Source organism: Triticum urartu, chromosome 7 (genome assembly GCF_003073215.2).
Source record: "Triticum urartu cultivar G1812 chromosome 7, Tu2.1, whole genome shotgun sequence".
Lineage (NCBI taxonomy): Eukaryota > Viridiplantae > Streptophyta > Magnoliopsida > Poales > Poaceae > Triticum > Triticum urartu.
This window is the reverse complement of record NC_053028.1, coordinates 213,641,435-213,657,586: the sequence shown is the minus strand read 5'-3', so window position 1 is coordinate 213,657,586 and position 16,152 is coordinate 213,641,435. Positions and strand designations below refer to the sequence as shown.

General features: G+C 46.8%; 1 protein-coding gene across 1 annotated transcript; it reads left to right on the top strand.

The window, feature by feature from the left end:
* The first annotated feature begins 5,358 nt into the window (after positions 1-5,358).
* LOC125520124 (probable lipoxygenase 8, chloroplastic) lies at positions 5,359-10,369 on the top strand. The gene is made up of 5 exons (XM_048684947.1): positions 5,359-5,939; positions 6,968-7,236; positions 7,886-8,129; positions 8,252-8,575; positions 8,701-10,369. Exons 1-5 carry the CDS (start codon positions 5,510-5,512, stop codon positions 10,227-10,229), a joined length of 2,796 nt encoding a protein of 931 aa, XP_048540904.1. The 5' UTR covers positions 5,359-5,509; the 3' UTR covers positions 10,230-10,369.
* Positions 10,370-16,152: the final 5,783 nt, after the last annotated feature.

Genomic DNA, 16,152 nt, shown 5'->3' with positions numbered 1-16,152 from the left:
CCGGCAAGGCCCGGTGAGCGACAAGCTCCCGGACGCGACAAGACAACGACCGCGGCAAGGCGCTTGCCGCGGCAAGTCACCACTCTGTGCCCGCGCTCCAGCACATCCACCAACGTGTCGCTCTGGGACCCCTCCAGGCGTACGTGCCGGGAGGCTGTGCAGCCAGCGGCGCGCGGTGGCAAGCGGCGCTGACAAGATTGCCATCGTGGCGAGCGGTGGCGTCCCTGACGGTCCCTTTTGCACTATTTAGGCGACACAGACGGGCATTTAATGCCCTTATCCCCTGCCGTCAGGGTTAGGTATGATACACTGTAGCAGGTAGCTGTACCTACCGCAGCACCTTTCCATTTTTACCCTTAGTCTCCGTTGCCACCTGCCGGTGACCCCTTGAACATATAAAAGGAGGCCCGTGTGCAACGTAGAGGGGGGAGGAAGGGAACATTCACGCTCGGTCTCGTTAGCTGCTGGAGTGTACTGTAGCACTCCGCGCTCCCGAGTAAGAACTCAATACAAACCACAAAGCAGGAGTAGGGTTTTACGCATCCGTGCGGCCCGAACCTGGGTAAACCGCTCGTGTGCTTCGCCTCGATCCGCTCTTCGTGCGACCTCCGCCCCCGCCGAACCGAAAGGGACTCGGCCCGCCGGTCCCATAGGTGCTCGTGGATCAGTACCCCGGCAGCAGTGCATATTAGATTTTTCAAAAGTCAAATGTGTGTATGTTTGACACCGCTTATAGTAGAAACTATCAACATCTACAATATCAAATAAATAAAGTATAAAAATACATTTCATTGTAGGTCCAATGATACTAATTTTGTATTCTGGATGTTGGTATATGCTTCTACAAACTTGGTCTAAAAGTAACTTGTTCGATTTTCGAAACAACTTAGTACAAACTACATTTTCAAAAACAAAAAGTATGACTATGTAACACAATCATTGTTGCCTAACCATGCATGCGCCGAGTACTACCGATGAACTTTATTATAAAGTAGAGATGATACCCCGACCGTTGCCACGGGAATTGTTTGCAACTATTTCAATGACATTTTTATGCAACATTAGTATTTGTATTAACAATATAAGAATCAAAACTGGAACAAGGCGAGTCAGTACCTAGGCTCAGCTGCACCCGCGTTAAACAGACAATTCAAAAAAAAACTAGAAAAATTCAAAAAAATCTGAATTTTTTTATGGAAGATAATTTGGTGCGTGCGGTGCGCTCTAAATTTCAGATAATTTGGACATCTAAATAGCTCTCGTTAAAAAAACAAATTTAGGGTTTGTGAAAAAGTTTACTGTTCATGTACTGTTCTGACCCAATTTGTTTTTTTGCTGAAAGTTACTCATATGTTCAAATGATCTGAAATTTGGAGCATACCTCACACACCAAACTATCTTTCATGCAAACAAATTGGATTTTTTGAATATTTTTAGTACTTTTTTTTCTGAATTTTCTCTTCACCAGGTGCAGATGAGCCTAGGCTCAGAACTGAATATTCGTCAAAACTAAAATAATATAATTTATTGTAGAATATTTAATGAGTATGCGTACCATGCATGGTGCATGTTAATGTATCTCTTCCCATGCATGGAAGCATGGTGAGTTGGCATAGTTTCACATTAAGTGAACTACTTGTTAATGTGGGCATTTTCTTATGCATGGTGACATGGTGAGTTAGCATATAGTTGCATCTTGAAGGAATTAGAGTTAGTGAGGATCAACTATTTAGGTATATAATATGAGTCCAGTAAAGGACGGTCTATGAAATGTTACTTAATATAGAAACAATTGTGAGATACAAGATCGATTCGCTACTCGCATGAGTGAAACCGTAGTTGATAAGGAGAAACCATTGAATCCATAGTTCTAAGCCAGTCGTATACAAACCAAAGAACTCTAGTATTACGATGACCCCAAAATGCCTATACCCAGGAATAGTAATTTTCTAAAACATCACTTTTTACAAAGATGTCAATAATCACACCAACTTGGTGCAATTAAAGACCACCTCTTTTACATAATGGATATATGATTTCCCCCCCAAAAAAATTCATCACCACATAGCCAAATGGCCCAACAAAGCACCCAAAGCCAACTGTTTGTAATAGACATGACTATCACTCTAGCCATGTGTATTTACTTCTTAAACATGCAACTTTGGTCAATTAAAACCACAAAGTTGTCATACTATGAAATTTTTTGCATACCAAATTTTGATTATCGTAATTATTACCGCACAACTCCGAGATCACAACGGCACTAGGACACGTGAGAACAACCTCGCCCATCTTCTTCCCGATTGGTACCACCAAGACGCATCCTCCCCCCTCTCCCTTTCTTCGTTCCACTTATCCTATGGCTAATCTATTGTCATTTTTTTCCTCCAGCTTTGTCTATGGCGTCAAATTAGGGTGCCACCGTGCGCCGATAAGGCCATCATCTAACCCTGAGGGGAGTTCCTTATCCCTCGAGCCAACAATATGCCTCCCTTTTGTCATTGTCACATGTCATCATCATTGTCGCCACTTCTATGGTCCTTCTCCCTCTTCCTCTTCCTCCTGACACTTTTCCTCTTTTCTCTCCTCCTTCCCGTATTACTCCTCCCACTGCTTATCGCGCCCAGGACAACAACATGAGTAGAGCAGTTCGGACGCTAGCCAAGACTTCTTACCCAATGTAACTAGATAGTTTTCGCAAAAAAATGTAACTAGATAGTTCAATATTTTTTTAGATAAATGATTCGATTTTTAAGTTGATCTATATCATTTTGTGTCATCCAGATCAGAGTTAGATCAGTTTCGAGACGATCGACAAGGGAAGAGGAAGAGGGTTGGTTTGATCACTGGTTGGCAACCTACCGCGTGGACAGTATATGTTTCTAGCTAGGCTGGAATCGGGTAATTTAAAGGCAAACGATGAGGTTCAAGAACCATACTGTTACAGAAATGCATAGCTAAGAATCTACCGTCGCGCAAACCATGCCGCCCACGTTTTAAAATCACCTACTAGTATTTTTCATCTTTTTTTTTGGCGAAACGATTACATCGTCTAGCTTGGATCAGCAAATTAAGTGTCGACATCTTGCTTGCACAAGCATACGCACATATCCTACTTGGTGTAGTATATACACACATACGGCCGGCCGCGGCTGCTAGGTGCTAGCGATACATGGAACCTAGCTTCTTAGCAATTAAGTAGGACTACTTGTCCATGAAATCCAGTCGCTGGATGTATATCGCCCGTACATATATTTGTAGAAGCGTAGACGGGACTTGGCTGCTGCGTTGTGTGTGTTCAAGTCCTGAAGATTATTGTTCTGTCACACATCAAGAATTGAAAGGTCAATCTGTAGAATTGCATGCATTACATATGTTGTCCAGTAGGTACGCACGCGGCTCGGTTTTTTTTTTACTATCCCACCCGTCAGTCCATCTAGGCCAAACTGCCAGTCCATGGCCCCATGTGATATATCGCGCGAAGAGCATTGTGCTCGTTTTCCTCCCTTCTCTCTGAAAAAATAACAACGGGGGTGCCGAGTCAGAAAGTTGGAATAACATTCACCCGGTTGGCAGCCTGCACGGCAAGTCTATGGGTTCAGATGTAAACAAAAGGTAGAAATGTTTTGATGCGGTCAACCATACCCTTCGAGAAACATGTTAATTAGTAGTAGTAAGATGAACCATAGTACTCCCTCCGTAAAAAAAATACTCATTTAGATCGTTAAAGTACTATTATATTTCTTTACGGAGGAGTAGTAGGTACTAACTGTTGGAGAAGAGTCAATTGCAAGAAACTACCACATTTATGGCTAGGTTTGCGAAAAACCACTAAGTCGCTAATCCGTTGCAAAAAAAACACTGTAATTTCTCTAATCTTATTACAAAAGCACTGATCGGGTAATTTGGTACGTTTGATCGCTTTCTGACAAATGGAACCTCATTGTAAGGATCTGACATGGCAAAAAATTAACATGCACACCCCTGAAACAAAAAAAGAAAACGCAATCAGCCACTGCTCCCGATTTGGGCTGCCCAAGCAGAGCAGCAACACGCGGCATGGGGCTCGTCGCCGGGGAGCACAGGGCATGGGTAGAGTCGCGCGGCTGATGCGGCAGTCGGCGACGGAGCTGGCCGGGCGAGTGGGCCGCGCCTCGTCCCTGCGGTTCGTCTCCTGCTGCCGCGGCTCGCCTCTGCTTGCTCCAGTGATGCACGCCGCTGCTTGCGCTCCCGCATGGCGCGCCGCCGTGCTGGTTTCTTGATGTAGTGATGCACGCCGCCACCAGCACTCGAGCTATGCGTGGTGGCGCCGCTGCTTGCAGCCTTGTTGCGCGCCGCCGTTTTCCCCAACCGGCCCGACGTCCTCTCTGCACGCCACCTCCCCAACGGCTCTCTGCGGGCATCATCCTCCGCTCTGCGGCCGTCCGCGCAGACGAGGTCCGCCTCCAAAGCCTCTTCAAGGAAGCCGCTAGTGCTCGGCGTGCTGGACATCGGCGGCGTCAAGCGGCGGGCAGTGCGGCTTCCCAGAAGGGCGGTGACTCATCGGCGGCGCAGCAAGTCATCGACGAGCACCGCGCCTCCTTCGACCATGACGATGGAGGAGCGGCGACAGGACGATGGTCGGTGATCTATTGGACATGCAGGCGGCAGGGGTCAGCCGTGACCGCGCCGCCGCCAACACACAACTCGTCGACACGCGGGGGGAGGGGAGGGTCTGATTGCTTTTCTTTTTTTAGATCTAGGGGTGTTTGTGTTATTTTTTTGCTAAGTCAGTACCTTACAATCTAGCCCCACTTGTAAGAAAGTGATTAAACAAGCCAAATCATCCGATCAGTGTTTTTTGCAACGACTTAAGTGATTTTGCGGTGTTTTTTGCAACGGATTAGCGACGCCGTAAATGTGATGGTTTCTTGCAATTGACTCTGTTGGAGAAAGGCATAGCTCCAGTAAAGGAAGAAGAACACAATCTCAAACCACTGTCCAGACAAGAACTGAACCACGAACCTGCTTAGCTAGAGTAGCCTGGAAACGAAAGCGAAAAAGATGAATCAACAGTCGACGTCCCTAAGTAAAGATAGAAAACTACCTTTCCCAAGGATAAACCCCTAACCTGGCGACTTGTCACACAAGCTAGCTAGCCAACTTGGCGTGGAAAAGCGTGTGGCACATTCCAAAGAAGTTACGTAGCTGCCTCGAAGCTAGCCCAGCCTAGAACTTGATTCACGATAGTAACATGTACCCACGAGCTGCACCGCACGTATTGCCGTTTTCGACCAGAAACTCAAGGAACAAAGGAACCGTCGACCATGCATTAGTTTCAACGCTCACAGTTTATATAATCCCATGCCCATGCCCAATCGCAGCTCACAACTCGCAAGTCACCAACGCACGAGCCGTAGCAGACGCACACGTAAGCCCCGTCCTCGAATTTATTGGACACGCCGGGCGATCGTACGCCCACCCGTAGCCATAGGCTTGTAGCTCAGCTTCGCTTGCTATAAAGCCAGCCATGTCCCTTCCTCCTCAGCTCAAACCATCCAGCCTCCAGAGCCACCACCGCACCATCGCGAGTCGTCGCATCCTCCCCTCCTCCACGTGCAGCACCAGCAGCAGCCTCCCGTCGTCTTCGCTCTCCGCCGGCCGTCCGGGGCGACGCTGTGCTCGTGCTCTCGGTGGCGGCAGGCAGCTCGTCGTGCGGTGCGCGTCCGTTGGGCCGTCTGAGGTGGTTCCTGCTAGCAGTAGCATCGGCGGAGGCGGTGCTTCTTCCGACATGGCAGGGAAGGGCGGTGCTTCGGTGCGCGTCAAGGCGGTGGCGACGGTTAAGGTCACCGTCGGCGGATTCCTCGATGGGCTGAGGCCGTCCAGGACCATGGACGATGTGAAGGACCTCATCGGCAGGTCCATGGAGCTCGAGCTCGTCAGCGCCGAGCTTGACGCCAGTAAGTATACCATGTCCTGGAACATTGACATGCATGCACGCATATACTTTTGCATGGTTTTGTAAACTAATTTTGGTCTATAAAAAAGGCACAACTTTAGTTTATCGTGGTGAAAATGCAACCTGCACCATTTCGTGGCCCAAATTAAGATCTTATCAGGCGAAGGCATTATAAGGACAACACCACAAAGAAAATTCAAACGGTCGACCGGCCTGTGGGACAGCTAAACACGGTAGTAGAATTAATTGATCGACGGACAAATGAATAAATGAATCAACTAACTACTCCTATATAGCTAACAGATGTGCTATTGAAGCAAAGGCCAGAGATCGACGGGTGCGCAAAAATCATCCATCGATCATAGAGATGCACAAGTTGCCTGGAGGAAAAATCATCAGTCGTTTTCTACAATTTATTTCGTTTGGTTCGACTAGTTTTCACACTTTTTTCCTGTTATAAGACAATAACTTACTCGTTCTTTTTGAGGTAAAATCTAGTACTGTACTACGCTCTCAGTCAACTTGAGCGGCGATACAATTTGTTATAAAAAGTCAACCATAGATTAAGTGACCAGTCCTAATTGAGTTACTACCAAAACAAGTATATTTATGGATAAACCATAGCAGGTTGAGACGCTGTGTTAGCAGCCCTCGTTAATTTCGTCATGCAAAACGTCATAAGCTGGAAAGGTTTAAAAGTACTATTGGTGCGACTTTGTCCCTCCTCTTATCTCAGTAGGAATTTTTGTTCGACTTAGATCGGTGCAAAGACCCTCATGCCACTATATATCCTTTTTTTTGCCCTGCCACTATATATCCCGACTAGAGTAATAACGACCCATTTCACCTTGTTTGAACCATTCTTTTTTTACTTGTTTGATGCATGCATGGTCATCACCTAGTATTACATCTGATTGCGAAAATTAAAACTTTGTAAAAACAAACCTGGTCACCCGTGCGCGTATAGCAGCTTGCAAGTTCAGCTGTGTCATGGAGTACTGCTTGATGCTAATCGCGCTATGAATGCAGAGACGGGGAAGGAGAAGCCGACGATCAAGAGCTACGCCCACAAGGTGGCCGACAACGACCTCCACGTCGTCACCTACGAGGCCGACTTCAACGTGCCGGCGGGCTTCGGCCCCGTCGGCGCCGTGCTGGTCGCCAACGAGCACGGCACGGAGATGTTCCTGGAGGACGTGAAGGTGGTCACGGCCGGCGGCAACTCCGACGTCATCCGCTGCGACTCCTGGCTGCCGCCCAAGTCCGGCGACGCCAAGCGCGTCTTCTTCGCCAACAAGGTAAGGAACCAAGTCAAGTCAGTCGCCTTGCCTTTCATCGGGAAGGTCTCCTCAGCTAACGTGCGAACGCGATCTCCGTGGAATTTTTTACCTTGAACGAGACTGGATCGACCGGAGATTAGGCCAAGTCGCTGTAGTTTAATTAGGGCTTTAGGCTATATGATCATCTGATAACTGTGCGTGGAACCATAAGTATGGCAGATTTGACGTGCATGGTCAGTTCTCGAATTTAAGGCACGTCAAGTCTCGTTATTTCGCATTAGATGCACGGCGATCTGCGCTGGGCATGGAGGCAGACAGGCAGTCGAGAGCTAGTGGTGTCCAGGCTTCCACGCGATCACTGCACATGGAGCAACCGTGTGCACGTATACATTGCCTTTTTAGAACGTGCATATCGTGACTTGGTTGCGTAAAAAGTTGGCAGGACACGCCCATGATCTCCCCGATAAGTACGTACCGTACGTACGTGGCCCACCCGTACGAGTTTCCAACCCGTGCGCGTGTGGCCCCCCAGGAGCTGCAGCTTGCTTGAATGAAAATAAAACGACATGCTAGAATCATCACTCGAAACAAACTATTGCCTCTCAGTATACTGTATAAAGAAAAGTAACTTTTGGCTGAAATTTGTGAACGTGGATCAACCGTGCAGCCTTACCTGCCGGGCCAGACGCCTCCGGGTCTCCAGGGCTACCGGAAGAACGACCTCGCCAAGAAGCGCGGCGACGGCACCGGGCAGAGGAAGGCCACCGACCGGGTCTACGACTACGACCTGTACAACGACCTCGGCTCCGGCGAGGAGCTCGGTGCCGCCGGCGCCCGCCCCGTCCTCGGCGGCAACAAGCAGTTCCCCTACCCGCGCCGCTGCCGCACCGGCCGCCCCCGCTCCACCAAAGGTACGCACACCACAAAGTCTCAAGAGATACGACGTACGTAACACACATCGTGCATGCATGCGCGTGTAGTGTACCACAGGGTGTAACTCGTGCTATGTGCGTGCGTGCGCGCGTACGTGCAGATCCGCAGTCGGAGACGAGGAGCGGCGACGTGTACGTGCCGAGGGACGAGGCCTTCTCGGAGGAGAAGAACGTGCAGTTCTCGGTGAAGACGCTGCAGTCGGTGCTCCACGCGGCGGTGCCGGCCGTGCAGTCCACGCTCATCGACCCCAACCAGGGCTTCCCCTCCTTCTTCGTCATCGACAAGCTCTTCGAGGACGGCGTCGAGCTGCCGCGCGCCGAGGACCTCGGCTTCCTCCGCGCCGCCGTGCCGCGCCTCCTCGAGTTCCTCCGCGACGGCCCCGGCGACAAAGTCCTCCTCTTCGACGCCCCCGCAAATGTCCAGAGTACGTTCCTAGTACCTTGTTTCTTCCTAACTTCCATATGCACGTGCATGCCAAGTAGCAAAAATGGAGTTTTTCATGCAATGCACGAACCTAATTAGTAAATGCGTGTCGATTGCCGAATGCAGAGGACAAGTTTGCGTGGTTGCGGGACGAGGAGTTCGCCAGGGAGACGCTCGCCGGGATCAACCCGTACGCCATCGAGCTTGTCAAGGAGTTTCCTCTCAAGAGCAAGCTCGACCCGGCGGTGTACGGCCCGGCTGAGTCGGCGATCACCGCCGAGCTGCTGGAGGCGCAGATGGGGCACACCATGACGGTGGCCGAGGCGGTGAAGAGCAAGAGGCTCTTCATGCTCGACTTCCACGACCTGTTCCTGCCCTACGTGCACAAGATCCGCGCCCTGCAGCACACCACCATGTACGGCTCCCGCACCATCATGTTCCTCACTGACGACGGCACGCTGCGCCTCCTCGCCATCGAGCTCACCCGGCCGGCCTCACCCACGATGCCGCAGTGGAGGCAGGTGTTCACCTCGTCCACGGACACCACCAAGTCCTGGCTGTGGCGGATGGCCAAGTCCCACGTCCGCGCCCACGACGCCGGCCACCACGAGCTCGTCACCCACTGGCTGCGCACGCACTGCGCCGTCGAGCCCTACATCCTCGCCGCCAACAGGCAGCTCAGCGAGATGCACCCCATCTACCAGCTGTTGCGCCCGCACTTCCGCTACACCATGCGTATCAACGCGCTCGCGCGCTCCGCCCTCATCAACGGCGGCGGCATCATCGAGCTCACCTTCTCCCCGCAGAGGTACGCCATGGAGCTCAGCTCCGTCGCGTACGACAAGCTCTGGCGCTTCGACATGGAGGCCCTCCCCGCCGACCTCGTCCGTAGGGGCATGGCGGAGGAGGACCCCACGGCGGAGCACGGCCTCAAGCTCGCCATCAAAGACTATCCGTTCGCCAACGACGGGCTCCTCATCTGGGACGCCATCAAGGGCTGGGTTCAGGCGTACGTTTCCAGCTACTACCCGAACAACGCCAGCGTCACGGGCGACGCGGAGCTGCAGGCGTTCTGGACGGAGGTGCGAACAGAGGGACACGGCGACAAGAAGGACGCGCCGTGGTGGCCTAAGCTGGACACGCCGGAGAGCCTCGCGCACACGCTCACCACCATCATCTGGGTCGCCGCGGCGCACCACGCGGCGGTCAACTTCGGGCAGTACGACTTCGGCGGCTACTTCCCGAACCGCCCCTCCATTGCGCGCACCAACATGCCGGTGGAGGAGCCTGTGGACGCCGCCGCCTTCGAGAAATTCCTGGACAACCCCGACCAGGCGCTCCGAGAATGCTTCCCGTCGCAGGTGCAAGCAACGCTGGTGATGGCGGTGCTGGACGTTCTGTCTAGCCATTCCCCCGACGAGGAGTACCTCGGAGGGATGGAGACTGCCCCGTGGGGCAACGACACCGCGGTGCGGGCGGCGTACCTGAGGTTCAACGAGCAGCTTAAGGCGGTGGAGAGAATCATCGACGGAAGGAACAAGAACAGGAAGCTGAAGAACCGGTGTGGCGCCGGCATCGTGCCGTACCAGCTCATGAAACCATTCTCGCAGCCCGGCGTCACGGGCAAAGGCATCCCCAACAGCACCTCCATCTGATCAAACAAAGCTCCAACAAAAACGATTTCCTTTAATCTAGCAGACTTGTTGTCCGTTATTTAATGTATTTGTTTATAAGCTTGACACTTCACACGTGTACTCTATATGTATATCCATTCTAATAGATTTTACTGATCTCATTCTTGACTGAACTGAATTTATTTATTGTGGATTTTACAACTTTGGTACTCTCTCCATTTCTTTTAATTTTGGATATAAGATTTGTCTCAAGAAAAATATTACCGCCACAAATGATCGTCCCCTACACTGATGCTGAAGTTAGATTTGGTGAAAGCCTTCGACTCCATCAACTGGTGCACCATGCGGCGGATCATGGGGGTGTATGGATTCACGGCGTTCTGGTGTGACCGGATGGTTCTCATTTTCACTATGTTTTGACAACCCTATTTAATTTCTAGTATATATCAAATTATTTGTCCCCCCACAAAAAATAATTATTTGTCGAAACAACCACATCAACATTGTAAGCAACCCTCCCCCCACACCCCCAACAAAGAAGAATTAAAAAATACTGTAAGAATTTTCTATACACAAAAAAAATTATACGAGTACTCAGCATAAAAGTAACATTTTGCTTTCTTTAGAGGTCCTCCCGAAAAAACCTAGCCGCTGCCACCATAGATTGGTTCCCCCTCCTCCGGCTGGCCCCGCCGGTGTCAGGAGGAGTGGGGAACCCGATCTATGAGTGGAGTTCTTCATAACAATAATGTTTTCATTAGATTGATTTTGAGTTTTGGGTAGTTGTCTTCTTCCTTAGAGATAGCATTGTCTACAATAAGTAATCTTCGTCCCTTCGTTCGACGACGAGATCTTCCCGACGTCGTTTAGGTATGGTCCTTCTGATCTTACTTTGCCAGATTGCTTTTGATTTTTTTTTGTCATGGTTTCCGCGAGCAAGATTGTCGTCGCAATATCTATCCCGCCTGCTACATCCTTAACAATGGTGATTTGTACTCTCGGCTCCCAGAGTCATCGGCCCGTCTGTTTGTTTTTTTTTTCTTTGGAAACCGGTATTGGTACTCTTGCCGATGTTGGTTGATTACTTTAATGATTGCATGTGTGCATCGTGGCCTTGGCATTGTGGCTTAAAGTAAAACTATAGGAATCCTCGTTGGTATTTACAGTTATGTGATTTGATACATTTGTTAGTTTTCTGTGTCTGCTTTCAGAAAAGTGCAAGATCTTGTCATGGAAGAAGAAAGGATTTGAAGATCTCCAAGATTTCCTTGTTTCTTTTTGACTATATATATTTTGTAATTGATGTAGCTCATGTATCTCTACCATGCACAATTTCCTACTATAAATATACCAAATGCCGCACGTGTGGCATGAAGCACTTCGGCCCTGAATTTTTTTACAACTAAAGTTGCCATCTGAAAAGAAAAAAAATTTGAAACTTACCATCCAAAAAGAAAGTTGCCATGCTTGACAACTAAAGTTGTCGTCCTCGTGTCACTATACTTGTTGTCAAAAACGTTGGGAGTTGCCATGTATTCGTGCCATACGTGTGACACTTATGAGGGTCCTAAATATATTATGATATTGATCGTAAAAAAACATTTTGCTCTCTTTTTTCGAGACACAGTAACATTTTGCTCGGGCTGTGTTGTTTTGCAGGCCCATCTTCTCGGCCCGCACTCCGTTCTCTTTCTTGAGCATGACAACCTTTTCTGGTTCTTAAGGACCTGTTTCTTCGGGACCTCCTATACGCCCCATTATGCGGCTGGAAGTCGGGGCTTCGCATACGGCAGTGCTCCCACTAGGCCGGCCCACACATGAGCTGCGAGCAGTGTAAAAAAAAGTAAGAAAAAAGCATGCAGGATTCCATCTCGCGATCGCTGTGCTGCAAAGACACGTAGCTGGCCACGGCGGCTTACTACTCTTAGTGGTACACATGCAACACAAATGCTTTAACACTAGATAAATCGCGTGATCGGGTTATTTTCCCCCTTTTAGTCATTTCTTGAAAATACTAAATAAACATTTTGTAAATGACGAACGTTTTCGCCAAGCACACACGAGTTTGAAAAGTTGTGTATTTTTTTTGGAATTTTAATCAAATTTGTAAAATGGGATAATGTTTGAAGATGTGTACAAATTTTGAAAAACAGGAACCTTTTTCACAAAATGTGAAAAATATTTGAATTTGTGAACGAAATTTAAAGCATGAATATTTTTTTGAATTTCTGAACAAATCTTGAAAAACAGGAACCTTTTATAATACCAATCAACTTATGACAATCACGAACAAGCTTGAAAAACAGTGAACAATTTTCGACTTTGTGAACATATTTTTCAAAATAGGAACATTTTATGAATTTGTGAACAAATCTTGAACAACAGGGACATTTTGTAAAGACTTTGAACAATTTTCGAATTTGTGAACAAATTTTCAAACGGGAAAGTTTTGAATTTGTGTACAAATTTGGAGAACAAATATTGAAGCACGAACAATTTCTTAAAGCACTAACAATTTTTGAATTTTGTGAACAATTTTTGAAATGGAGGACAATTTTAACAAATCCTGAACAAATTTGGAAGCATGAATTTGTTATGAATAGGTGAAATTTTTTGATATCCAGTACATTTTCTTAATTTCAAAAGTTTTGAACTTTTTGGTGTAATGAGAACAATTTTTGAATTTTGAGAACATTCTTTGAAAACAAGAATTTTTTGGAATTTGTGAACAATTTTCTAAAGCACGAACAATTTTTGAATCTTGAGAACAAATTTGGAAGCACGGACAATTCTTTAAAGCACGAACATTTTTTGAATCTTGAGAACAAATTTTAAAATGGAGAACAATTTCGAAAAATCCCGAACAAATTTGGAAGCATGATTTTTTTGAATACGTGAACAAAAAATTGAAATCCGATACATTTTCTGAATTTCAAAAGTTTTGAACAATTTTTGAATTTTAAGAACATTTTTTTCGAAAACTGAACATTTTCTGGAAACATGAACAAAACCTAAGTATTTTGAAAAAAAATTGAAAGAAAGAGAAGAAAAGAAAAAGAAACAAAAAACCAAAGAAAGAAAATTTGTTGAAAAGATAAATTAACTTGAAAAGGAAAACTGAAAGAAAACAAAAAAGGAACAAAAAGAAAAGAAAAAAGAACCCGTAAAAGGAAGAAGAAAAACTAGAAAGAGTAAAAAAAACTGGTTCAGGAACCTTCTAGATTTTTCTTAAAACTAGTAAGAACCGGCTAGGAACGCTTTAGAAGGTTCCTGATACGTTCATTTTACATCATGTTTTCTTACTGTTATTTATAATTTTTGTATCCATAATAATGCTTTTTGGAGTAATTATATTGCCTTTTCTCTCATAATTTGCAAGGAACACACCAAGAGGGAGAATTTCGGCAGCTAGAAATCTGGACATGGAAAAGCTACGTGAGGCACCTATTCTGCATAATTCCAAATGAGCTGAAACTTTACGGAAATTTTTATGGGTTATTTGAGAAATAATGGAGCCAATAAACACCAGAGGGGGGCCACCAGGTGGGCACAACCCACCTGGTCGCGCCAGGCCCCCCAGGCGCGCCCTGGTGGGTTGTGGCCTCCTTGGCCCACCTCCGGTGTCCATCTTCTGGTATATAAGTGGTTTTGACCTAAAAAATAAGAGGAGGACTTTCGGGACGAAGCGCCGCCGCCTCGAGGCGGAACTTGGGCAGGAGCACTTTTGCCCTCCGTCGGAGCGATTCCGCCGGGGGAACTTCCCTCCCGGAGGGGGAAATCATCTTCATCATCACCAACAACCCTCCTATCTTGGGGAGGGCAATCTCCATCAACATCTTCAACAACACCATCTCCTCTCAAACCCTAGTTCATCTCCTGTGTTCAATCTTGTTACCAGAACTATAGATTGGTACTTGTGGGTGACTAGTAGTGTTGATTACATCTTGTAGTTGATTACTATATGGTTTATTTGGTGGAAGATTATATGTTCAGATCCATTATGCTATTTAATACTCCTCTGATCATGAACATGTTTATCATTTGTGAGTAGTTACTTTTGTTCTTGAGGTCACGGGAGAAATCATGTTGCAAGTAATCATGTGAACTTGATATGTGTTCGATATTTTGATAGTATGTATGTTGTTATTCCCTTAGTGGTGTCATGTGAACGTCGACTACATGACACTTCACCATATTTGGGCCTAAGGGAATGCATTGTGGAGCAGCAATTAGATGGTGGGTTGCAAGAGTGACAGAAGCTTAAACCCCAGTTTATGCGCTATTCCGTAAGGTACCGATTGGATCCAAAAGTTTAATGCTATGGTTAGAATTTATTCTTAATACTTTTCTCGTAGTTGCGGATACTTGCGAGGGGGTTAATCATAAGTAGGAGGTTTGTTCAAGTAAGAACAACACCTAAGCACCGATCCACCCACAAATCAAATTATCAAAGTAGCGAACACAAATCAAACCAACATGATGAAAGTGACTAGATGAAATTCCCGTGTACCCTCAAGAACGCTTTGCTTATCATAAGAGACCGTTTTGGCCTGTCCTTTGCCTCAAAAGGATTGGGCTACCTTGCTGCACTTTTGTTACTATTATCGTTACTTGCTCGTTACAAAATATCATGCTATCAAACTACTCGCTACTTACAATTTCAGCACTTGCAGACAATATCTTATCGGAAACTACTTGTCATTTCCTTGTGCTCCTCATTGGGTTCGACACTCTTACTTATCGAAAAGAGCTAAAATTGATCCCCTATACTTGTGGGTCATCAAGGCTATTTTCTGGCGCCGTTGCCAGGGAGTGAAGCGCCTTTGGTAAGTGGAATTTGGTAAGGAAACATTTATATAGTGTACTGAAATTTATTGTCACTTGTTACTATGGAAAACAATCCTTTGAGTAGTTTGTTCGGGGTATCTTCACCTCGTCCGGAACCACAATTAGCAACCCCTTAACCTACTGCACCTACTTAAAATATTGAATATTAAATTCCTTTGGGTATGATAGAACAACTGCTAGCTAATCCTTATGCAGGAGATGGAATCAAACATCCTGATATGCACTTGATATATGTGGAATAAATTTGTGAATTGTTTAAGCTTGCAGGTTTACCCAGGGATGAAGTGATGAAAAAGGTTTTCCCTTTATCTTTGAAGGGAAAAGCATTGGCATGGTATAGGCTTATGTGATGATATTGGATCATGGAATTGGAATCGTTTGAAATTGGAGTTCAACCAAAAAATTTATCCGATGCATCTAGTCCATCGTGATCAGAATTATATATATAATTTTTGGCCTCGTGAAGGAGAAAGTATCGCTCTAGCTTGGGGAAGGTTTAAGTCAATGTTATATTCATGCCCTAACCATGAGCTCTCAAGAGAAATTATTATCCAGAATTTTTATGCTCGACTTTCTCGTAATGATCAAACCATGCTTGATACTTCTTGTGCTGGTTCATTTATGAAGAAGACTATTGAATTTTGGTGGGATCTTTTGGAAAGAATTAAACGCTGTTGGGGAACGTAGTATTTCAAAAAAATTCCTACGATCACGCAAGATCTATCTAGGAGAAGCATAGCAACGAGCGGGGAGAGTGTGTCCACGTACCCTCATAGACCGAAAGCGAAAGCGTTAAGTAATGCAGTTGATGTAGTCGAACGTCTTCACGATCCAACCGATCCAAGTACTAAACGTACGGCACCTCCGTGTTCAGCACACGTTCAGCTCGATGACGTACCTCGGGCTCATGATCTAGTTGAGGCCGAAGGAGAGTTTCGTCAGCACGATGGCGTGGCGACGGTGATGATGAAGTTACTGGCATAGGGCTTCGCCTAAGCACTACGACGATATGACCGAGGTGTGTAACTGTGGAGGGGGGCACCGCACACGGCTAAGACAAATCTTGGAGTGCCTTTGGGGTGCCCCCTGCCCACAT

Excerpts from the sequence above, each read along its gene's own strand:
- LOC125520124 (XM_048684947.1), top strand. The coding sequence starts at position 5,510 with ATGTCCCTTCCTCCTCAGCTCAAACCATCCAGCCTCCAGAGCCACCAC. Across the intron at positions 5,940-6,967 it reads CAGCGCCGAGCTTGACGCCA|AGACGGGGAAGGAGAAGCCG; the intron begins GTAAGTATACCA and ends CTATGAATGCAG. Across the intron at positions 8,576-8,700 it reads CGCCCCCGCAAATGTCCAGA|AGGACAAGTTTGCGTGGTTG; the intron begins GTACGTTCCTAG and ends TGCCGAATGCAG.